The following is a 24,817-nucleotide window of genomic DNA, read 5'->3' on the forward strand; positions in this document are numbered from 1 at the left end:
GGGGGGACGCTCCCTGCTCCCTTTCTCCTCCTTCCCACCAGCTCCGGATGCCTGGAGGCGAGCAACGGCCGGCTAACCTTTCCGCCCCCACTACTACTTACTCTGTGCCTGAGGAAAAGAAGGGGAGGGGGGCAAAAGAATTGCCGCCCCCGAGCATTCCCAACCCACTGCTATTCTTTGCAGCAGTTCGGCCAAACGTTGTCTTTTTTGCCTTGCCCTGGCTGGAAAGTCCCTGGTGAGCTGCCCCGGCTGGTTCTTTTTCTCTCTCTCTCTCTCTTTTCTTTTTTTCCCCCCTCCACCCGCCCAGCATTTCCTCTCCCGCCCTTGAGCCCAGTCTGGAAATCCCCACCGCGTCGCGTTCCTTTCTTTGCTTGTGGTCGCTCGTTCGCGCGCTGCCGGGAGCTCTTTCTACAACCCCAAGCACGCCCACGCCGCCGCCAACCACTAAGCGCGCCTCCAAAGACTGCCTTCTCGGCACTGGCCAGGCGGGTTGAACGAGGGGACGGGCCTCCGCCGGAGCTCAGTCCCCGCCCCGCTCATCATTCGCCCAGCCGCGGGCTGGTTGGCTTGTCCTGCCCTTCCAAACTTCTAAGCGCCGTATCTGTGCCAATGCTGACTTCAAAACCCGCGATGAAGTGAAGCCGTGGTGGGTGAAGCGCGATATAGCGAGGGACTACTGTATATTATATTGTTTTTGATATGTTGTGAGCCGTACCGAGTCCCCAGAGAGGGGTGGCATACAAATCCAATAAATAAGTAAGTAAGTAAGTAAACAAACAAACAAACAAACAATAATAATAATAATAATAATAATAATTTATTAGATTTGTAAGCCGCCCCTCTCCGAAGACTCAGGGCGGCTCACAGCAATAATAAAAACAATGTTATAGCGAAACAAATCTAATATTAAAAAATAAAGCATATAAAATCCAAACAAAACAAACATATTATATTATATTATATTATATTATATTATATTATATTATATTATATTATAATTTACTATTAGTTTATAAATAAGTCAAGATGGCAAATAGGCATCATATTCCTTCCTCCTCCTTTTCCCCCCACAATAACCCTGTGGGGTGTGTGTGTGTGTGTGTGTGAGAGAGAGAGAGAGAGAGAGAGAAAGTGGCCCAAAGTAATCCTTTATAGCTAATGTACCCCGATGTCTTTCATGCCTAAGGTGGAATCTCCATCTCCAGGTGATTGGCCCATAGTTACCCAGATGGGTTTTATTTCTAAGGCAGAACTAGAACTCACTATTTCCTAGTGACTGGCTGAAAGTCGCCCAGTCAGCTTTCATGCCTAAGGTGGAACTAGAACTCACCGTCCCCTGATTCCTAAGCCAGCCCTTTACTCACTCTTAGACAGCTGGCTGGCTTTGGGCTACACCTTCCTCCTCCTCCTCCTCCTATTCCTCCTCCACCACAACAACCCTGGGCCAGAGCCGCCCAGAGCCACCCAGCTGTCTAAGATGGGACTAGAACTCACTATCTCCTGTTGATTGAACCAAAGTCAACCAGCTGGCTTTCACAGCTAAGGTGGGACTAGAATTCACCGTCTCCCGCAGGTGAGTAAAGTGCTGGCTTAGAAACCAGGAAACAGTGAATTCTAGTTCTAGCTTAGGCGTGAAAGCTGACTGGGTGACTTTCAGCCAATCGCTAGGAGATCGTGAGTTCTAGTTCCACCTTAGACATAAAACCCATCTGGGTAACTCAGGTCCAATCACCTGGATATGGAGTGTTCACTCTTAGGCATGGAAGACGTCTGGGTACATTAGATATGTTTTCCACCTTGATTATTTATAAAATAGCATTCAGTAAGTTCAATACAATATAATACAATGCAATTCAATGCAATTAAGTACAGTGGTGCCTCTACCTACTAACTTAATTCGTTCCGTGACCAGGTTCTTAAGTAGAAAAGTTTGTAAGAAGAAGCAATTTTTCCCATGGGAATCAATGTAAAATAATGTGTGCGATTGGGGAAACCACAGGGAGGGTGGAGGCCCTGTTTCCTCCCAGGAGATTCCTAGAGAGGCCCCACGGAGGCTTCTCCCCACGTTTTCCGATCCTGTTTCCTCCCAGGAGATTCCTAGAGAGGCCCCACAGAGCCTTCTCCCTGCGTTTTCCGGTTACAGTTTCGGATGCTCAGGTTTGTAAGTGGAAAATAGTTCTTGAGAAGAGGCAAAAAAATCTTGAACGCCCGATTTTATCTAGAAAAGTTTGTAAGTAGAGGCGTTCTTAGGTAGAGGTACCACTGAACGGTACAAGGGTTAAAGGGTTAAATAAGGTCCAGGAGGAAAGTGAACACAAGAACAAGGGGACACAATCTGAAGTTAGTTGGGGGAAAGATCAAAAGCAACATGAGAAAATATTATTTTACTGAAAGAGTCGTAGATCCTTGGAACAAACTTCCATCAGACGTGGTTGGTAAATCCACAGTAACTGAATTTAAACATGCCTGGGATAAACATACAGTGGAACCCCGACATAAGAGCTGCTCTACTTAAGAGCAACTCGAGATAAGAGCTGGGAGGGGAGAGATATTTTTGTTCTACTTACAAGCCCAAATTCGAGATACAAGCGCCAAGGAGCTGTCTCCTGAAGCCAAACGCTAACTTCCGCGTTCGGCTTCAGGAGACAGCTGCGAAGCGGCGCACGTGTTTTAAAAGGTTGCAGCCGGCCTGGGGGGCTCGGGGGGGTGCTTGCAGCTTTCTTTCTTGCTCTTTTTCTTTCTCTCTTTTACCTTCCCTTCCTCTATTTCTTCTTTTCTTTCTCCTTCCCACCTTCTTCCCTCCCTCCCTCCCTTCACTCATTCCTCTCTTACTCTCCCCTTTCATAAGTTTCCTTGCTTCCTTCCTCTGTTCCTGTCCCTTCCCCCTTTCTTTCTTTCTTTCTTTCTTTCTTTCTTTCTTTCTTGCTCTTTTTCTTTCTCTCTTTTACCTTCCCTTCCTCTATTTCTTCTTTTCTTTCTCCTTCCCACCTTCTTCCCTCCCTCCCTCCCTTCACTCATTCCTCTCTTACTCTCCCCTTTCATAAGTTTCCTTGCTTCCTTCCTCTGTTCCTGTCCCTTCCCTCTTTCCTTCCTTCCTTCCTTCCCACCCTCCATCCATTCATTCACCCATTCCTCTCTTGATCGCTTAAAGCCGGTCCCTGGTGCAAAAAGGGTTGGGGACCTCTGTCCTACAGGATTGGGTGGCAGAGAAGTTGAACATATGTAAATTTAAAAGTTTAAGAAAGTTTACAAGTTAAGTGAAAGAAACTTCATTATTCATTTATATGTACATGTACATTTCTTCATTAAAAACATGTCTTTCTGCATAATTTAGACTAACTTTGTGAGTTTTTTGAGGGCTGGAACCAATTAAAATTATTTACATTAATTCCTATGGGGAAAAGTCGTTCGAGATAAGAGCTGCTCGACTTAAGAGCCCAGGTCCAGAACGAATTAAACTCGTATCTCGAGGTACCACTGTATATCCATCCTAAGATAAAATACAGAAAATAGTATAAGGGCAGACTAGATGGACCATGAGGTCTTTTTCTGCCGTCAGACTTCTATGTTTCTATGTTTCTACAACAATACACAATATGCAACAACTACACAATACAAAGCTCAATACATTACATAATACAGTACATAACAACACAGTACAGTCCACAATACAAAACTCAGTAAAAAATAACAATGCGATAAAATCCAATAATAACACAAAAGCAGGCAACAACACAACACTGTACAAAATTCAAAACTCCATCCAATCCAATTCCCAATGCACAATAACACAATAGCTGTATACAAAGCTCAATAAAGTACAGTACACAATACAATACACAATACAACCCGAAAGTCAATACAAAATACAATATAATAATACACAATACGCAACAGCACTACAAAATACAAAACAATCCAGTATACAATGTGCAACAACACAATAACTGCACACAATACAAAACTTAATAAAATGACAGAACACAATACAATACAAAAAACACTGCTCAAAAAAATAAAGGGAACACTTAAACAACACAATATAACTCCAAGTAAATCAAACTTCTGTGAAGTCAAACTGCCCACTTAGGAAGCAACACTGATTGACAATCAATTTCACCTGCTGTTGCGCACATTCAATTTTGTACAGAACAAAGTATTCGATGAGAATATTTCATCCATTCAGATCTAGGATGTGTTATTTGAGTGTTCCCTTTATTTTTTTGAGCAGTATATAATACAACAAAATAGAATATAATAATCTAAAATACATCCAAAGGTGGCTGACCCTTCATTTGGGCCAGTGTTTCCAGCTGCTCTTAGTGCCAGGAACATTTTTTCCCTAACATCCGATGGGAAATGGCTGTCCTGCGTCTCTGTTATTTGTGCATCGTGGTTTGTTTGTTGCGCTGAACGTTACACGAGAGTCTCGCCTGGCGTCTGATTTAGCAAAAGTTTCTTTATTTTAAGTACTTTCTCCCCATTGGCCTTTTCTAGAACGTGCCGGACTGCGTCTTGTATTACTACTTGACCAAGAAAAACGAAAACTACAAGGCCCTGGTGCGACGGAACTATGGCAAGCGGCGAGGGAGAAACCAGGTGAGTTGCTTTTGAAGTTTCTAGTCCCTGGTTGTTGTAACCCGTGCAGCTGATAGCGGATCCCGTTCAAGAGGAGACCGACATGGTGATGTGTCCAGCGGCCTGTGGAGCTGGCACCCGGGCAGTGGGGAGGCTGGTGAGGACTCAGTGCCAGAGGCAGAGGCTCATCCAGGGCCTTCGGAACCTCCAGCCACTTCATAGCAGCGATGAGGAAGAAGAGGCTTCTCCTCTTCTTGATGCACGAGTATGCAGAGCTGCCAAGAGACAGGAGTGGTTACTCTAGAGGAGGTCTCCTCGGGAGTAAGACTAGGGGCTAATTGGCCCCTCCTCTTTCTACTTAAGGACAGCAGAGGCAGCTGGAAGGCTGCAGGAAACAATGTTTTAGACTTACTTGTCTTGTGAATCCCTGTTTCTCTGATTTGGCTTCCTTAGAGAGGAAGACTTCTGGGCATTTTGCCAAGACTTTGAAGCTTCCTGAGATTACAAGAAACAATTGCATTGACCTTGATTTTAAGACTTTGCTGGAATTATGCCAGCTGCTAAGATTAATTAGCAGCTGAGGTTTTTTTGTAAGAAAAGATTGTGTTTAGATTTGTGCATGTGTGTGTGTGACTCTCCACTACTAGGCCAGTTATTAGTAGTGGTTTACTGATTAAATTAAGTTCATCCAAACTGTGTGTTGGTTACCTTCATAACTGGGGCAGATCACTGGCGTTCCTACAGTGGAAAAGGCTGTTTGTTTATTTTTAAAATTATGCTTTCTTTGGAAATGTATTACCGGTATTTACTTAACATATTTTTCGGAGTATAAGACGCACCTTAGTTTTCGGGGAGGAAAATTCATCTGGCTAGCATTCTTAGTCTGGTCACTTTCAGCACATTATTTTATCCCCTGGTTAGGGCTCTAAAAAAATCTTATTTGAAGAGAGTAGATTAGATTAGATTAGATTTATTGGATTTATATGCCGCCCCTCTCCGCAAACTCGGGGCGGCTCACAACAATAATAAAAACAGTACATAGTAACAAATCCAATGCCCACCAATCTAATTACAATTTTAAGTTAAAAATAGAAACAATAGAAAAAGACCTCCTGGTCCATCTAGTCTGCCTTTATACTATTTCCTGTATTTTATCTTAGGATGGATATAGGTTTATCCCAGGCATGTTTAAATTCAGTTACTGTGGATTTATCTACCACGTCTGCTGGAAGTTTGTTCCAAGCATCTACTACTCTTTCAGTGAAATAATATTTTTCTCATGTTGCTTTTGATCTTTCCCCCAACAAACTTCAGATTGTGTCCCCTTGTTGTTGTGTTCACTTTCCTATTAAAAACACTTCCCTCCTGGACCTTATTTAACCCTTTCACATGTTTAAATGTTTCGATCATGTCCCCCCTTTTCCTTCTGTCCTCCAGACTATACAGATGGAGTTCATTAAGTCTTTCCTGATACGTTTTATGCTTAAGACCTTCCACCATTCTTGTAGCCCGTCTTTGGACCCGTTCAATTTTGTCAATATCTTTTTGTAGGTGAGGTCTCCAGAACTGGACACAGTATTATTCCAAATGGAGCCTCACCAGCGCTCTATACAGCGGGATCATAATCTCCCTCTTCCTGCTTGTGATACCTCTAGCTATGCAGCCAAGCATCCTACTTGCTTTCCCTACCGCCTGACTGCACTGAACTGAACACATGCATATCATTCAAGGCCAGACCTCATAAAATTGCAAGATCAACAGCCCCAATCCTACCGGAAAAGCCAGGTCTTCAATGTTTTTCAGAAAGCCAATAGAGTGGGGGCAGTCTGGATCTCACAGGGTAGTTGGTTCCAGAGACCCGGGGCAGCCACAGAGAAGGCCCTTCCCAGCCGACACTGTTTAGCTGACGGGACCTGGAAAAGACCAACTCATTGGGAGCTATGAGGTAGAAGGTGGTCTCGAAGATATCCTAGTACAATGGTTCTCAATCTTGGCAACCTGAGTATAGGTGGACTTCCAACTCCCAGAATTCCTTAGCCACCGGTGTGGATTGCTAGGGAATTCTGGGAATTGAAGTTCACCTGTCATAAGTTCACCTATCTGGACTGGGACTCACTGCTCACAGTCACTCATGCCCTCATCACCTCGAGGTTCGACTACTGTAATGCTCTCTACATGGGGCTACCTTTAAAAAGTGTTCGGAAACTTCAGATCTTGCAGAATGCAGCTGCGAGAGCAGTCATGGGCTTTCCCCAAAATACCCATGTTACTCCAACACTCCGCAGTCTGCATTGGTTGCCGATCAATTTCCGGTCACAATTCAAAGTGTTGGTTATGACATATAAAGCCCTTCATGGCACCGGGCCAGAATATCTCCGGGACCGCCTTCTGCTGCACGAATCACAGCGATCAGTTAGGTCCCACAGAGTTGGCCTTCTCTGGGTCCCGTCGACTAACCAATGTCGGTTGGCGGGCCCCAGGGGAAGAGCCTTCTCTGTGGCGGCCCCGACTCTCTGGAACCAGCTCCCCCCAGAGATTAGAACTGCCCCTACCCTCCTCGCCTTTCGCAAACTCCTTAAAACCCACCTTTGTCGTCAGGCATGGGGGAACTGAAATATCTCCCCTGTGCCTATACAATTTATGTATGGTATGCTTGTATGTCTGTCTGCTTAATAATGGTTTTTTTAAAATATCTTAAATTGTAAATTATTAGATTTTTTATGAACTGTTTTTATTGTGTTGTGAGCCGCCCCGAGTCTACGGAAAGGGGCAGCATACAAATCTAATAAACATGAACATAACATAAAACATGTTGGCTGGGGAATTCTGGGAGTGGAAGAGGACCCCTTTTAAATCATACTGTCTGGGGAATTCTGGGTATAGAAATCCAGTTATCTTTAAGTTTGCCAAAGTTGAAAAATAAGGGTCAGCAAGGTGTCTTCTGGGTTGGAGTAGAAGACTTTGGGGGTCTTCTACTCCAACCCCCTACCCAAAGCTGGAGTCTTCACCCCTTTTATCTTGGTAATATTCCTTATATATTTCTGTCAAGGTTGTTTCCTCTTCACCTGGTGAGCAGGTAGCCCCATTTGGAGTTTTCAATTCAACGTACTAATTTACATCTTTTATTTATTTATTTATTATTTGGATTTGTATGCCGCCCCTCTCCGAAGACTCCTCTATATCTCCTCTTCCCTCGCTTTCAAAATGTAGTTCTCCAACTACAAGCACCAGATTTTGAGGAGTTCCGCTAAAACTTTACCGAGTTAATTAATAACCACCCACCTTAATTACCAAGGGTCACATTTTAACTTGAGAGGCATCTGTTAGGTATTATTTCAGCCGGATTTAACTGCCGCATATATTTGTGTGTATGTGTGGCTAGTTTTTCCGTGGTTAAGCAGGGTATTCCTTGTGTTGTATTCAATACAGTTTGTATCATTAGTCGTTGTTATCACTGCAATCATTGTGTTCAGTTTGTTTCCAGGTTTGTGTAGAGCAGCGTTTCCCAATTTTTAAAATATTATTATTATTATTATTATTATTATTATTATTATTATTATTATTAATTAGATTTGTATGCCGCCCCTCTCCGAAGACTCAGGGCGGCTCACAACAGTAATAAAAACAATATAGTAGTGGAACAAATCTAATATTAAAAACCATATATATATATGGAGGGAGGGATCAAGGTCTGGTGGCTCAACTGCTAACTCTCTGCCTTACAAGGCATAGGCTGCCAGATCGAATCCCAGTAAAGAAGGGTGTGGCTAGCTGATGAGGCCAGAACAAGGCCGAAATGGTACCATCCTAGTCTCCCATAATTTTAAAATTCCAGCTAAAAACATTTTGAGAGAGAGAGATAGACATGCAAAATATTACACAGGGCAAAACTCGAACTCAGAACAATCTACATATATATGTGTGTGTGTGTGTGTGCATATATATGATGGTCTTGGTATATTCAGGTTTCTTCCCGTGTAGGATTTGCACCATCATCAGGCTGAAGTTTTAAGTTTCGTGTTGCTGTAAATATGGAATATCACATTCACCATCATCAGGCTGAAGTTTCAAGCTTCGTGCTGTTGTAAAATGGAATATATATATATATATGTCACTTTTTTTTTTTTTTGCTGAATATGAAAATCAAGGGAGACTAGGATAGATCTATTTCGGCCTTATTTTGGCCTCATAGCTAGCCATACCCACTGGGACTTGAACCTGCAACCTTTGCCTTGTAAGGCAGAGAATTATCCTCTAGGCTACAGTATCCAATCCCTTCAGCTCTGCACCAGGGAAGGGTTACATATTTTTGTGTCGAATCATATATATATATATATATATTCTCTTACGCCCCCCAGTCTCTGTTTGAAGACCTCCAGTGAAGGCGTGCTCACCACCTCCTGTGGCAAACTGTTCCACTGGTGTATCACCCTTACCGTTAGAAAGTTTTTTCTGATATCTCATCTAAATCTACTCCCTTGCAGCTTCATCCCATTGTTTCTAGTCCTTCCATGTGTCATCATCTTTCTGGGATGGTTTAGTGAATCCTGCATTGAGCAGGGGGTTGGACCCGATGACCCTGGAGGTCCCTCCCGACTCTATGATTCTAAATTTATTTTTTTTATTTTTTTTATTTATTTATTTTGTCCAATGCAGAATACATATTGAAGAGGATAGACATGAAGTATTATATATAAAGAAAAGATATAAAAGTAGAGGAGAAGATATATGAAAGAAAGAGAATATATAAGATAGATGAAAGAAAGGAAAGACAATTGGACAGGGGACGAAAGGCAGTCTAGTGCACTTATGCACCCCCCTTACTGACCTCTTAGGAACCTGGAGAGGTCAATTGTGGATAGTTTAAGGGAGAAATGTTGGGGGTTAGGGGTTGACACTACTGAATCCGGTAATGAGTTCCACGCTTCGACAACTCGATTGCTAAAGTCATATTTTTTACAGTCAAGCTTGGAGCGATTAATATTAAGCTTGAATTTGTTGCGTGCTCTTGTGTTGTTGCGGTTGAAGCTGAAGTAGTCATTGACAGGCAGGACGTTGCAGCATATAATTTTGTGGGCAATACTTAGATCGTGTTTTAGGCGTCGTAGTTCTAAGCTTTCTAGACCTAAGTCTTATATACTTGGGAAGTCTCCGAGACCACCTTCTGCCGCATGAATCCCAGCGACCAGTGAGGTCCCACAGAGTTGGTCTCCTTAGGGTCCTGTCGACCAAACAGTGTCGGCTGGCAGGACCCAGGGGAAGAGCCTTCTCTGTGGGGGCCCCGGCCCTCTGGAATCAGCTCCCTCTGGAGATTCGCACTGCCCCCACCCCCCTTGCCTTCCAGAAGAGTTTAAAAACTCATCTTTGCTGCCAGGCCTGGGGTTCCTTAGATCAGTTTTCCCCAACCTTGGCAACTTGAAGATATCTGGACTTCAACTCCCAGAATTCCCCAGCCAACATTCGCTGGCTGGGGTATTCTGGGAGTTGAAGTCCAGATATCTTCAAGTTGCCAAGGTTGGGAAACATTGCCTTAGATCTTCCCCCCTGACCAATGAATGCTTTAGTTTGATTGTGGAATGAATGATATTGATGGTTTTTCCGTTTTTAAGAAGAATTTTAAAGACTGTTTTTAATGCATTAATTGGATTGCTATTATTGTTTCTTGTACATGTTGTGAGCCGCCCCGAACCCTCAGAGAGGGGCGGCATACAAATCCAATTAAATAAACAAATACCGTAAGTGTTCGACTTGTGATAGTGTGATACGAAATCCTGCATATCAATCTCGTTTGCTGTGTATTACTGTTCTTTGTGAGTAAAATAATGACAATAATAATAAATAATGAACTGACCTACAAAAAGATATTGACAAAATGGAACGGGTCCAAAGACGGGCTACAAGAATGGTGGAAGGTCTTAAGCATAAAACGTATCAGGAAAGACTTCATGAACTCAATCTGTCTAGTCTGGAGGACAGAAGGGAAAGGGGGGACATGATCGAAACATTTAAATACATTCAAGGGTTAAATAAGGTCCAGGAGGGAAGTGTTTTTAATAGGAAAGTGAACACAAGAACAAGGGGACACAATCTGAAGTTAGTTGGGGGAAAGATCAAAGGCAACATGAGAAAATATTATTTTACTGAAAGAGTAGTAGATCCTTGGAACAAACTTCCAGCAGACGTGGTAGATAAATCCACAGTAACTGAATTTAAACATGCCTGGGATAAACATATATCCATCCTAAGATAAAATACAGAAAATAGTATAAGGGCAGACTAGATGGACCATGAGGTCTTTTTCTGCCATCAGTCTTCTATGTTTCTATGTAATAATAAAATTAAAGATTTTTAAAAATCTCACCCAGTTTGCTGATTGCAAGGGGGAGAAAGAGGGAAGTGGGCATGGGTCAGAGCCAGAGTCGTGGCAGGTGGCCTGGCTGGCCCAGCTGACCGCATAGAAAAAAACCCACGCCGGCGGCTCTGACAGCCAATCCTGCCCTCGCTTGATGCGGCATCACCTCGGGTAACCTGGTCACATGCGCCAGGGACCGTCTCCCTTCACCGGGGAGATTAAAGTGGCCGGGAAAACTCCCTCCTCCTTATTATCTTCTCTCTCTTTTTTTCTTTCCACTTTAACTCCCCTCCCTCCCTCCCTCCTCCCCTCCCGAATCTCCGCCTGGCTGGGTCAGGTAGTGATTTTCCCCTGCCGGGCCTGGCGGGGAGGGAGTGGGAGAGGCCCTTGTTGGCAAACTTTGCCTTCCTTTTGTGGCTGTTTGCTCTTCCTCCCCCCCCTTCTGGGGGGGCCGCAAATAGTTTCCCCCCCCCTCTCCCCGGCCACCGATGAGCGTTCAGGTACGTCGATCCGAGAGACCGCAGGCAATGGAAGGTTTGTGTTTTTGGAAGTTTGTTTTTTGGGCTTTCTTTATCTTTACCAGTCTATGTAATTGATCCAATTATATCTTTCTCTCTGTCTGTCAATCTATCTACTTACCTATCTGTCTGTCTGTCTGTCTGTCTGTCTGTCTATCTATTTATCAAATCTGTATCTATCTAATTGATCCAATTATATCTATTTTATCTATCTTATCTATTTATGTATCTATCATCTATCATCTCTTTCTATTATCTGTCTGTCTGTCTATCTGTCTATCTATCTATCTATCTATCTATCTATCTATCTATCTTTCTACCAACCTACCTACCTATCTACCTATTTAATCTGTATCTATCTGTCTGTCTATCTATCTATCTATCTATCTACCTACCTACCTACCTATTTAATCTGTATCTATCTAATCAATCCCATTATATCTATCTATCTACCTACCTACCTACCTATTTAACCTGTGTCTATTTAATCAATCCCTCTATATCTATCTATCTATCTATCTATCTATCTATCTATCTATCTATCTATCTATCTACCTACCTACCTACCCACCCACCCACCTACCTATTTAATCTGTATCTATCTAATCAATCCCATTATATCTATCTATCTACCTACCTACCTACCTATTTAACCTGTGTCTATTTAATCAATCCCTCTATATCTATCTATCTATCTATCTATCTATCTATCTATCTATCTATCTACCTACCTACCTACCTACCTACCTACCTACCTAATCTGTTTCTGTCTATTGAGTTGATCCAATTATATCTATTTATCTTATCTTTCTTATTTATCTATGTATCTATCATCTATCTATCATTATCTGTCTGTCTATCTACCTACCTACCTACCTACCTACTTACCTACATATTGATCTATCTATCTGTATCTGTCTATCTAATTGATCTAATTATATTTATCTTATTTTTCTTATCTATCTATAACATGTATCTATCATCTATCATTGTCTGTCTGTCTGTTTGTCTGTCTCTATCTATCTATCTATCTATCTATCTATCTATCTATCTATCTATCTCTTATCTCTCTTTCTCCCTCCATCCGTGCATCCCTCTATCCCATCCAAATCTCTCTAATAACCACCAGGCTTTGGGGCAGACAGTCGGGTTTGCTCAAGTTTAATGAATAATGAACGTAGAGCTCCTTTTAAAAACTGTGTGGAGGGCAGAGATTCCAATTCGAAACCATTTCATTGGTTCAGTTTTACCTGGGCTTGGTTGCCCCATTCACCCACCCACCTTTTTTTTACTTTGCAAATATGCAATTTAACTCATTGCATGCTAAATCTCCTGGCATTCCTGGCCAGGGGGTTGGGGTTGGGATGGGATTATCCTCTATTTTTAAAAGCAAAACTTCGGGGTCGCTGGCTGACGGGAGCACTGGGCTGTTTCAGTTCATGTTTCTTGCAGGGTTGTGAAATGACTTTTTTGCACATTTGGACTATCCAAAGGGTGTGTGTGTGTGTGGAAATCCAGTTTTTTTCAATTGTGTCTTCCGTGTGTGACTGTGTTGTGATTTCCAGGCGCTTCATCCTAAACCAGGCGTCCCCAAGCCTGGCAACTCAAGACTTGTGGACTTCAACTCCCAGAATTCCTCAACCAGGGAGGAATTTTGGGAGTTATTATTATTATTATTATTATTATTATTATTATTATTATTAATTAATTTATTTATTTATTAGATTTGTATGCCACCCCTCTCCGTAGACTTGAAGTCCACACGACTTAAAGTTGCCAACTTTGAAGAACCTCTGTCCTAAACAGAGGCAGCTGTTGATGAACAGTTCTTAAGCGAATCCCTACCCTGGTGAAAAATTAGTCACCCCGTTGCTAAGCGGATCTGGCTTCCCCATGGACTTGACTTGGCCAAAAGGGGTCATGTGAATCGGCCAGGGACACTGCAGCAGTCATAAAGACACATTGGTGGCCAAAAGTGTGGTTTTGATCACGTGAGCATGGGGAAGCTGGAAGAATAGCCGCCCCCAGTCCTTGGAGCAGAGGTCTTCAAACTTGACAATTTTAAGACTTGTGGACTTCAACTCCTATAATTCTGGGAGTTGAAGTCCACAAGTCTTAAAATTGCCAAGTTTGGGGACCCCTGCCTTGGAGAATGGTGGCATATAAATCAAATGGATGGATGGATGGATGGATGGATGGATGGATGGATAAGAATAGATGTGTGAAAAAGGGCTATGTCTCCATTTTCAGTGACGTTATAGCTTCAAACAGTCTCTAAGTGAAGCGTTGTAAGTCAAATTTTGTTTTATTTGTTTGTGGAGCTCTTGGGGCCCTCTGGGTTGGGTGGTTTCCTTGTGGATGTTTCATGGACTAACTGCATCACATCATAGAAACAGAGGAACATGGAAGATTGACGGCAGAAAAAGACCTCCTGGTCCATCTAGTCTGCCCTTATCCTATTTCCTGTATTTTATCTTACAATGGATATATAGTATGTTTCCTGCGGATTTACCAACCAGGTCTTCTGGAAGTTTGTTCCAAGGACCTACTACTCTTTCAGTCAAATAACATTTTCTCACGTTGCTTCTGATCTTGCCCCCAACTAACCTCAGATTGTGCCCCTTTCTTCTTGGGTTCACTTTCCTGTTAAAACGCTTCCCTCCTGGACCTTATTTAACCCTTTAACATATTTAAATGTTTCGATCATGTCCCCCCTTTTCCTTCTGTCCTCCAGACTATACAGATTGAGTTCATTAAGTCTTTCCTGATACGTTTTATGCTTAAGACCTTCCACTGTTTTTGTAGCCCGTCTTTGGACCCCTTCAATTTTCATCATCACATTGTTTTTCTAGTCCTCTATAACAGGGGTCTCCAACCTTGGCAATTTTCCGATTGGTGGACTTCAACTCCCAGAACACTGGGAGTTGTAGTCCACAGAGTAATCCACAGATTTTAAAGTTGCTGTGGTTGGACACTCCTTATTTCAGAACTTACTGGTTTCACTCCTCATTTCTCTTTCTTTCCTTCCTTCCTTCCTTCCTTCCTTCCTTTCTCTCTCTCTTTCCCTTTCTCTCTCTCTCTTTGTATCTCCTCCTTTTTCCTTCTCCCTCCCTCCCTCTGTCTTTCTTTCCTACTTGCTCTTGCTCTCTTTCTTTCTCTTTTTCTCTCTCCCATTCTTTCTTCTGTTTCTATTTCTCTTTCTTTTTTCCTTCCCCCTCCCTCCATTTTCCTCCCTTCCTCCCTCTCTCTTTTTCTTTCCCTTTCTCTTCCTCTCCTCTTCCTCTCTCTTTCCTTCTTTCTTTTTCTTTCTTTCTCCTTTTCGCTCTCTCTCTTTCTTTTTCTTTCTTTCTCTCTCTCCTTGCTTCCCACTCTATTCCTCACACATGCAAGCACACACTCCCAACAAACCTCACACACAAACACACTTCTGCAGCCCATCTTGGCACAACGCGGGATTATTTGCCTTGGCCAGGCCTTGGGTTCTTCTAAATAAATGGAGGAGGCGGCAAGGACATTTATTTGCTGGGGGCTTCTTGGCCAGAAACACAATCCCACTGCCCCCCCTCCCCCCCTTCTCCAACCTATTCATCTAAATAGTACAGGGGTATTTTAAACTTGCAACAGCTGACTTTGAGTGCAACAGAGGCTGGCATGCAGGAACGTAAGTGTGTGTGTGTGTGTGTGTTTGTTTTCAGGGAAAATGTTGGTCTTGGCTCAGGATACAAGTACTTAATTTTTTAAAAAATGTAAACATCGCGTTTGATGACCAACAAATGGATTTTATTTCACTTCTTAGTTTTCTTTCAAGCAGTTGGTTGTCGCTTTAGTTTTCCTTCCTTCCTTCCTTCCTTCCTTCCCTCTCTCCCTTCTTCCTTCTCTCTCTCCCTTCTTCCTTCCTTCCTTCCCTCCCTTCTTCCTTCCTTCCCTCCCTTCTTCCTTCCTTCCTTCCCTCTCTCCCTTCTTCCTACCCTCTCTCCCTTCTTCCTTCCCTCTCTCCCTTCTTCCTTCCTTCCTCCCTCCCTCCCTCTCTCCCTTCCTTCCTTCCTTTCTTTTTTTCATTTTTCATTCTTCTCATATTCCCTCTTTTCTATTTTCTTCTCTCTCTTCCTCCTTCAATCCACCCTTTCTCTCTGTCTGTCTTTCATTTTCCTTTTGTCCTCCCTCCCTCCCTTCTCTTTTCCTTCCTTCCTCTTCTTCTTCCCTTCCTTTCCCTCTTCTTCCCCGTCAAATGACTTTGGATGAGATCCGGGTGTGAACCTTTCTAGTTGGTGTCCAACAGGTGTAGCCAGCCTTTCTTTCCCTTAACAAGGAATCATCCAGACAGGCCGAACTTTGCCAGGCCCAGAATTCCCAGTTGAGCCCCAGAATTTTGGTGGCTAAGCGAGACCTTCGTTAAATGAATTTTGCCCCACTTTATGACCTTCCTTGCCACAGTGATAAAGGGAATCGCTGCAGCCGTTAATTAATAACACGGTTGCTAAATGCGTCAGGCTTTCCTCCCTGATTTTGTCAGACGGGACACAGCAACGGTCGTAAGTACGAGTCAATCTGAATTTGGATCACGTGACTCTGGGGATGCTGCAACCGTCGTTAAGTGTGAAAAACAGTCATAACTCACTTTTTCCAGTGCCGTTGTAACTTTGGACAGTCACTAAGTGAACTGTCGTAAGTCGAGGACTGCCTCTACTATACGATGTTTTGAGGATCTGTAAGCGTGCTTGCAATTGTCTGTGCCTGCCATCTACAACATCCCGTTCTTCTGGGAAAATCTTTTCTTTCTCCTTAAAATATCAGTAGTTCTCAAGCTATGACCGTAATACAGTCTGCCCTTTATGGACATAAGTCAGTTATTGATGGGTGTGGAGCAGGACGTGACGTTTTATCTGTTTGTTGATATGATATGATTTGATTTGATTTGATTTGAATGCCGCCCCTCTCCATGGATTCGGGACGGCTCACAGCATATCAATAATAATAGAATAGAAGAATAGAATAGAATAGAATTTTATTGGCCAAGTGTGATTGGACACACAAGGAATTTGTCTTGGTGCACATGCTCTCAGCGTACATAAAATAAAATACATTTGTCAAGAATCATGTGAGATGACACTTAATGATTGTCATAAGGGTCAAATAAGCAATGAAGAAGCAATATTAATAAAAATCTTAGGATATAAGCAACAAGTTACAGTCATACAGTCAACATGGGAGGAAATGGGTGATAGGAATGATGAGAAAAACTAGTAGAATAGAAGTGCAGATTTAGTAGAAAGTCTGACAGTGTTGAGGGAATTATTTGTTTAGCAGAGTGATGGTGTTCGGGAAAAAACTGTTCTTGTGTCTAGTAGTCTTGGTGTGCAGTGCTCTGTAGCGACATTTTGAGGGTAGGAGTTGAAACAGTTTGTGTCCAGGATGTGAGGGGTCAGTAAATATTTTCCCCGTCCTCTTTTTGACTTGTGCAGTATACAGGTCCTCAATGGAAGGCAGGTTGGCAGCCATTGCTTTTCCTGCAGTTCTGATTCTCCTCTGAAGTCTGTGTCGATCCTGTTGGGTTGCAGCACCAAACCAGACAGTGATAGAGGTGCAGATGACAGACTCAATGATTCCTCTGTAGAACTGTATCAGCAGCTCCTTGGGTAGTTTGAGCTTCCTGAGCTGGCGCAGAAAGAACATTCTTTGTTGTGCTATTTTGATGATGTTTTTGATGTTAGGTGACCATTTTGGGTCTTGAGATATGATAGAACCTAGAAATTTGAAGGTCTCTACTGTTGATACTGTGTTGTCTAGTATTGTGAGAGGTGGAAGGGTGGAAGGGTTTCTCCTAAAGTCTACCACCATTTCTACGGTTTTGAGTGCGTTCAGTTCTAGATTGTTCTGGTCACACCACAAGGATAGTTGTTCAACTTCCCGTCTGTATGCGGATTCGTCATTGTCTCGAATGAGTCCGATCACTGTTGTATCATCTGCAAACTTCAGTAGTTTAACAGATGGATCGTTTGAGATGCCGTCATGAGTGTATAGAGAGAAGAGAAGTGGTGAGAGTACACAGCCCTGGGGGGCACCTGTGCTAATTGTACAGGTATTTGATGTGATTTTTCCTAGCTTCACCTGCTGCTTCCTGTCTGTTAGGAAGCTTGTGATCCACTTACAAGTGTGTTCAGGTATACAGTAATACAACTAGATCCAATTAATATAAATAGTTAATTTATTTATTTTTTTAATAATTTTTATTTGCATATATATAATGAGACAATAACGACAAACAGTACACTTACATAAAATACAGAAAACAGAAAAAACAAGCAAGAGGTATATTTCTTCTCTTCTCCTGTAATAGAGACTGTTGACAGTGTCCTCTCTTTTTTTTTTTTAATTCTTGGCGGTGTTAAGACCAGTGGTTTGAGTTGTATATTGTTATAGTTAAGTTCTTATGTTGTAAGTTCTTATCAAATAAACAAAACAAAAACTATATTTACTATTTAAGAAAATTGTTCTTTAAATTGTTTCTTTATCTCGCAGCACTATAAAGAGGTGTTCTTTTATTTAACCAAGTGTAAAATTCTTCCCATATTTGGTAGCATTTCGTTTTTTCTTTTTCTTTTAGTTCCATTGTTAGTTTATCTGCTTCAGCACAATCTAACATTTTTTTAATTAAATTCCGTTCATTTGGCATGTTTTCATTTTTCCAAAATTCTGCTATGGCTATTCTCGTTGATGTTATTAAATGTTGTATTAGGTAATAATGTTCCTTATTCATCTGATTTTCAATAATGCCAAGCAAAAATATTTCAGGTATCATTTCTAATTCAATCTTAGTTATTTCCTTTATCCATTTCTGAAGTTTGTGCCAGGTTCCTTTAACTTGTCTGCAGGTCCACCACATATGAAAATATGAACCTTGTTTCTCACCAGTTAATTTAAAACATTATAAAAAAGCTAAACATTAAAAATCATTCATACAAATACAAACCATAAACCTACTAGATATTCAGTGGCCAGAGGCTGGGATTTAATGACCCCCAAGCCTGGCGGCACAAATAGGTCTTCAAGTTTTTGGCTGAAAAGTCAGAGAAAATTCAACTTTGAGCAAAAATATATCAAAACGTGATAGTCGGACAATGCAAACGGCCATAAAATTTGGGGCCATGTGATTGTGGGTGTGGGGAAGGGAGTTGGCAGTGTTGGAACATGGGAACCAAGTCATATTGTACCTTTTTAGAGGCCTTTCGGAACTTTGAACGATTGTTAAGCAAGCCAATTTTAAGTTGAGGACTCCTGGCGTTTTCTGTTTCTAAAGCTCGTGATCTCCCTCCACTCATGACCCCCTCTCTTCCCTCTCTCCCCACGATGATGGGGAGTCCTTGGCTTACAACCACAGTGGAGCCCCAAATGTCCGTCGCGGAGTGAATTTTCTCCATTGTACGACTTTTCTTGCCGCCGTCATTAAGCGAGTCACTTCCGGTGGTTAAGTTAGCCACATGGTTATTAAGTGAAGCGATTTTTCCCGTTGACTTGGCTTGTTGGAAAATCACAAAAAGGGATCGTGTGACACCACCACCCTGGACGCTGCGACAATGCTAAATACGAGTCCGTCACCAAGCGTCCGATTTTTTTATCATAGCAATCCAGCCCCGGTCATAAGTGTGAGAAACAGTTGTAAGTCTTTGTTTTCCCCTCCCAGCACCGTCGCCACTTGGAACGGTCGCTAAGTGAAGGGTTGTAAGTCGGGGACCGCCTGTAATCCGAAGGGCCTCTCATTTCAGCAACAGATCTCTCGGCCTTCGCAAGAAGAAAAAGTCGAAGAAAAATTAGAGGAGGAGAAAGCAGAGAAAACTGAGAAAAAGGAGGAGGAGAAAAGAGATGAGGAGGAAAAAGACGAGAAGGAGGAATCCAAGTAAGTCCTGTTGGAATGGGTGGCATATACATATACATATATATTCTCCCAGGGATGTTTAAATTCAGTTATTGTGGGTTTACCAACCACGTCTGCTGGGAGTTTGTTCCAAGCATCTACTACTCTTTCGGTCAAATAATATTTTCTCACATACATATACATATATAGAAACATAGAAGATTGACAGCATCCATTCATCCATCCATCCATCCATCCATCCATCTATCCATTCATAGAAACATAGAAGATTGAAGGCAGAAAAAGACCTCATGGTCCATCTAGTCTGCCCTTAGACTATTTTCTATATTTTATCTTAGGATGGATATATGTTTATCCCAGGCATGTTTAAATTCAGTGACTGTGGATTTACCAACCACGTCTGCTGGGAGTTTGTTCCAAGCATCTACGACTCTTTCAGTCAAATAATATTTTCTCACGTTGCTTCTGATCTTTCCCCCAACTTTCCTCAGATTGTGATTTAGCTTTACTAGATAAATGGTCAAAGCAATGGAAACTGCAGTTTAATGTTTCCAAATGTAAAATAATGCACTTGGGGAAAAAGAATCCTCAATCTGAGTATTGTATTGGCGGTTCTATGTTAGCAAATACTTCAGAAGAAAAGGATTTAGGGGTAGTGATTTCTGACAGTCTCAAACTGGGTGAACAGTGCAGTCAGGCGGTAGGGAAAGCAAGTAGGATGCTTGGCTGCATAGCTAGAGATATAACAAGCAGGAAGAGGGAGATTATGATCCCGCTATATAGAGCGCTGGTGAGACCACATTTGGAATACTGTGTTCGGTTCTGGAGACCTCACCTACAAAAAGATATTGACAAAATTGAACGGGTCCAAAGACGGGCTACAAGAATGGTGGAAGGTCTTAAGCATAAAACATACAGTATCAGGAAAGACTTCATGAACTCAATCTGTATAGTCTGGAGGACAGAAGGGAAAGGGGGGACATGATCGAAACATTTAAATATATTAAAGGGTTAAATAAGGTCCAGGAGGGAAGTATTTTTAATAGGAAAGTGAACACAAGAACAAGGGGACACAATCTGAGGTTAGTTGGGGGAAAGATCAAAAGCACCATGAGAAAATATTATTTTACTGAAAGAGTAGTAGATCCTTGGAACAAACTTCCAGCAGACATGGTTGGTAAATCCACAGTAACTGAATTTAAACCTGCCTGGGATAAACATAGATCCATCCTAAGATAAAATACAGAAAATAGTATAAGGGCAGACTAGATGGACCATGAGGTCTTTTTCTGCCGTGAGTCTTCTATGTTTCTATGTGATCCCCTTGTTCTTGTGTTCACTTTCCTATTAAAAAACACTTCCCTCCTGGACCTTATTTAACCCTTTAATATATTTAAATGTTTCGATCATGTCCCCCCTTTCCCTTCTGTCTTCCAGACTCTAGAGATTGAGTTCATTAAGTCTTTCCTGATAAGTTTGATGCTTAAGACCTTCCACCATTTACATATACATATATACATACAAACATACACTTCTGGGGGGGGAAAGGAACACTTAAACAACACAATATAACTCCAAGTAAATCAAACTTCGGTGAAATCAAACTGTCCACTTAGGAAGCAACACTGATTGACAATTCATTTCACATCTTCAACATCTTTCAGTGCAAATTGGGTGCTTTGAGGTGGAGCTCCATTTTCGCTACCCCACTGTGTCCACACACACACCCCCACACCCCGGTCCGGGCAGTAGCCCACCCCTGCTATCTTTCTTTCTTTCTTTCTTTCTTTCTTTCTTTCTTTCTTTCTTTCTTTCTTTCTTTCTTTCTTTCTTTCTTTCTTTCTTTCCTTCCTTCCTTCCTTCCTTCCTTCCTTCCTTCCTTCTTTCTTTCTTTCTTTCTTTCTTTCTTTCTTTCTTTCTTTCTTTCTTTCTGTGCCATAGCTTCCCCATCACTGTTCTACCCTGTTTTCCCCAAAATAAGACCTCCCCTGATAATGAGCCCAATCATGGCTTTTGAGTGCATGGCAGTAAGGCCAAGCGCTTATTTCAGGATAAAAAAAAAATATAGGACAGAGTTTTATTTTCAGGGAAACAGGTTACAAGGGGTGGAGCGAGGGAGGAGGAGGACTATGGGATAATAATAATAATAATAATAATAATAATTATTATTATTATTATTATTATTATTTATTAGATTTGTATGCCGCCCCTCTCCGCAGACTCGGGGATCTTTGGTGTGCTCCAACTGGCCAAAGGAGCTAGCAGAAAATTAATGTAGCTCGCGCTCATTCGTACCCCAGCTCTCCACCCGTCTCTCTCTCTCTCCACCCAGGTCACGCTGTCCCGACCCTCCCTGACTTTTTTCAACCCTCCCCCCATGTCTCCCCAGGGAAAATATCAAGGAAAAGGAGAAAATCGAAGCCCAGCCCGAGGAGTCCGAAGAACGGGAGCCCGCCGCTCCGAGAGGGCGTAAGACGGCCAACAGCCAAGGCCGACGGAAAGGCAGGGTCACCCGATCGATGACGAACGAAGCTGCTGCGGCAAACGCAGCCGCTGCGGCCGCCGCTGAAGAGCCCCCACCTCCTCTTCCACCCCCACCAGAACCATGTAAGTCAAGGGGAGTGTGTGGCAAGAATAGCCCGTGACCATGTCAGTCAATCTCGGTTTGTCCACAAAATGCCTTCTTGCCAATCTTGTTTCCCGGCTTCCAAACGCCTTCCTGTGATTGATCTATTTATTTATTTTTTGGATTTGTATGCCGCCCTTCTCCAAGGACTCGGGGAGGCTAACAGCATATAATATAACAACACAGTACAACGGCAAACTGTAACTCAATGTCGTATGGACAGTTAGCAGAACAAAGCAGATGTTTCTTTACAGAGTCTGCACTTTGGATTGTCTGTTGATTTTTCAGTTCTGGCTTTGATAGCATTTGTTCTAATGGCCTGTTCTTGTGCCGCCAGTATTAGTCCTTCTGTCTCCTTTTTGAGTGTTCTACTTGTAAGCCATGACCAGGTCTTTTCCTTATCCACTTTGCCTTCAATCTTCTCCAAGAACTGTCCATGCAATGCTTTGTTCCGCCAACTGTCCATACGGCATTGAGTTACATTTTTTCTATACTGGTCCTTAGTTTGCTTCACCTTGAGAAGCTTCCTATTGTTGACCTCCATCAATGCTGACTCTTTGCTCTCCTTCACATAGTCAGCTAATGCATGCTTCTCTTCTTCCACTGTCTGCTTCACTTGCAAAAGTCCTCTGCCGCCTATTTTCCTTGGTAAATACAGCCTGTCAACGTCACTGCGAGGGTGCAGTGCATGATGGATCGTGATTAATTTTCTGGTTTTCCTGTCCAAGTTGTCCAACTCTGCTTGAGTCCAGTTCACTATGCCAGCTGTGTATCTAATGACAGGTATGGCCCAAGTATTTGTAGCCTTGATAGTGTTGCCACCATTCAGTTTGCTCTTCAAAAATCTTCTGGTCCTCTGGATGTACTCTTTGCTGATCACAGTTTTCACATATAATAATAATAATAATAATAATAATAATAATAATAATAGTAGTAGTAGTAGTAGTAGTAGTAGTAGTAGTAGTAGTAGTAGATGTTATTATTATTATTATTATTTTGGGTGATTTTTTGCTTCAGCACATGCGCAGAAGCAAAAAAACCTGCCAAAATCTTGTGAGTTCACACATCCCCTTGCAAGATTTTGCACCCTGCACATGCGTAGAAGAAAAATCTCGCTCAGGCGCACATGTGCACCCACCAGAGATACAGAGCAATGTGCGGAGTGCACCGGTCATGGCGGGATCCAGCAACTCTTCACTGCCTCTTCTCTCCCCACATAACCCAATTAAGCTGATCTGAAATTAACCGTGGGATCCTGGTTTGGAGAAGTGGTGCGTTGAAGCTCTCGCCTCACAATCAGGAGGCTGTGAGTTCGATCCTAGGTAGAGGCAGATACAGTAATACCTCGTCTTACGAACTTAATTGGTTCCGGAAGTAGGTTCGTAAGGCGAAAAGTTCGTAAGACGAAACATTGTTTCCCATAGAAAACAATGTAAAAGTAATTAATGCGTGCAAAGGGGGGAAAGAAATCGCAAAATGGCGCTCCGCTGGGTGCCGCCGCCCGGATGTCACCTTTTAAAACAGCTGGGGGGCTTCTCGGCGTTCTCCCGAACCCGAACTTTTTGGGTTTGGGTTCGGGAGGCCTCCAGGATTTGGCCTCCAGGAAGGACGTCTTCGTGACGTCAAAGCTCCGCCCATGGAATTCCCTATTGGAGTTCCGCACCTCCTTTCCAGCCTCCAGATCAGCCGAAAACGACGACGCCGATCGCAAAAACGGCACTCCGTCGGGTGGCAGCACCCGGCTGTAACCTTCTGAAACAGCCGGGCACTTCTCGGCGGCCTCCGGAACCTGAGCCCGAGCCCGAACCTGAACTTCCGGGTTCGGCGTTCGGGAGAACGCCGAGAAGCCCCCCAGCTGTTTCAGAAGGTGACAGCCAGGCGGCAGCGCCCAGCGGAGCGCCATTTTGCGATCTGCGGTGGGTTCGCAAGCCAAAAAAAGTTCGTAAGATACAGTTCCTCATGCTGTGGTGACTCCCAACCATAAGCCTAGTGCCAATTCTCCCAACAGAGCTTGGAGCTGATTGGCAGGAAGGTAAGAGGGACACCCCCAGTGTAAACGCCTGATTGGTCGGTTTGTAAAAATATGGCTCAAGGTTGACTTAGCCTTCCATCCTTCCACAGTGGGTCAAATGAGGACCTGGATTGTGGGGGCCATAGGCTGGCTCTGTTAAAAAGGGCTATTGCTAACATGTTGTAAGCCGCCCTGGTTCTAAGGAGAAGGACGGCATAAAAATTGAATGAATGAAAGGAATGAATGAGGGAGGGAGGGAGGGAAGGAAGGAAGGGAAAGAAAGAAGGTTCTGGCATACAGATCCCTATAGCAGGGATCTCCAAACGTGGCAACTTTAAGACTTGTGGACTTCAACTCCCAGAATTCCCCAGTCAGCAGCACTCGTCTGCTTTATTATTTATTTATTTATTTATTTAACTAATTAGATTTGTATGCCGCCCCTCTCTGAAGACTCGGGACGGCTCACAACAGGAATAAAAACAATATAGCAGTGGAACAAATCTAATATTAAAAAACGTATAAAACCCTATTATTTAAAAAACCAAACAGCAACATTCATAACAAACATAAAACAAAGTATAAAAAAAAAAGCTTGGGGGAAAGGTGTCTCAACTCCCCCATGCCTGGCGGTATAAGTGAGTCTTAAGTAGTTTACGAAAGACAGGGAGGGTCTTTATGATTTGAGGATCCCACTCAACTAGCGTGCTGGCTGAGGAATTTTGGGAGTCAAAGTCCATAAATCTTAAAGCAGACGAGTGAGTGCTGCTGACAGGGGAATACTGGGAATTGAAGTCCACAAGTCTTAAAGTGCCCGAGTGTTCAGGAATTAAAGTTGGGAGACCCCCTGCCCTATATCGCT

The 24,817-nt window shown here is 42.8% G+C and overlaps 1 protein-coding gene across 1 annotated transcript in view; it reads left to right on the plus strand.

Moving 5' to 3' along the window:
- NCOR1 (nuclear receptor corepressor 1) overlaps positions 1 to 24,817 on the plus strand; it is a 179,563-nt gene that overhangs the window by 64,001 nt on the left and 90,745 nt on the right. The window contains 3 exon segments of the mRNA XM_070735450.1: positions 4,498 to 4,599; positions 19,212 to 19,342; positions 21,711 to 21,928. Of these exon segments, the coding sequence (XP_070591551.1) occupies positions 4,498 to 4,599; positions 19,212 to 19,342; positions 21,711 to 21,928 (451 nt within the window).

Source organism: Erythrolamprus reginae, chromosome 1, assembly GCF_031021105.1.
Source record: "Erythrolamprus reginae isolate rEryReg1 chromosome 1, rEryReg1.hap1, whole genome shotgun sequence".
Taxonomy (NCBI): domain Eukaryota; kingdom Metazoa; phylum Chordata; class Lepidosauria; order Squamata; family Dipsadidae; genus Erythrolamprus; species Erythrolamprus reginae.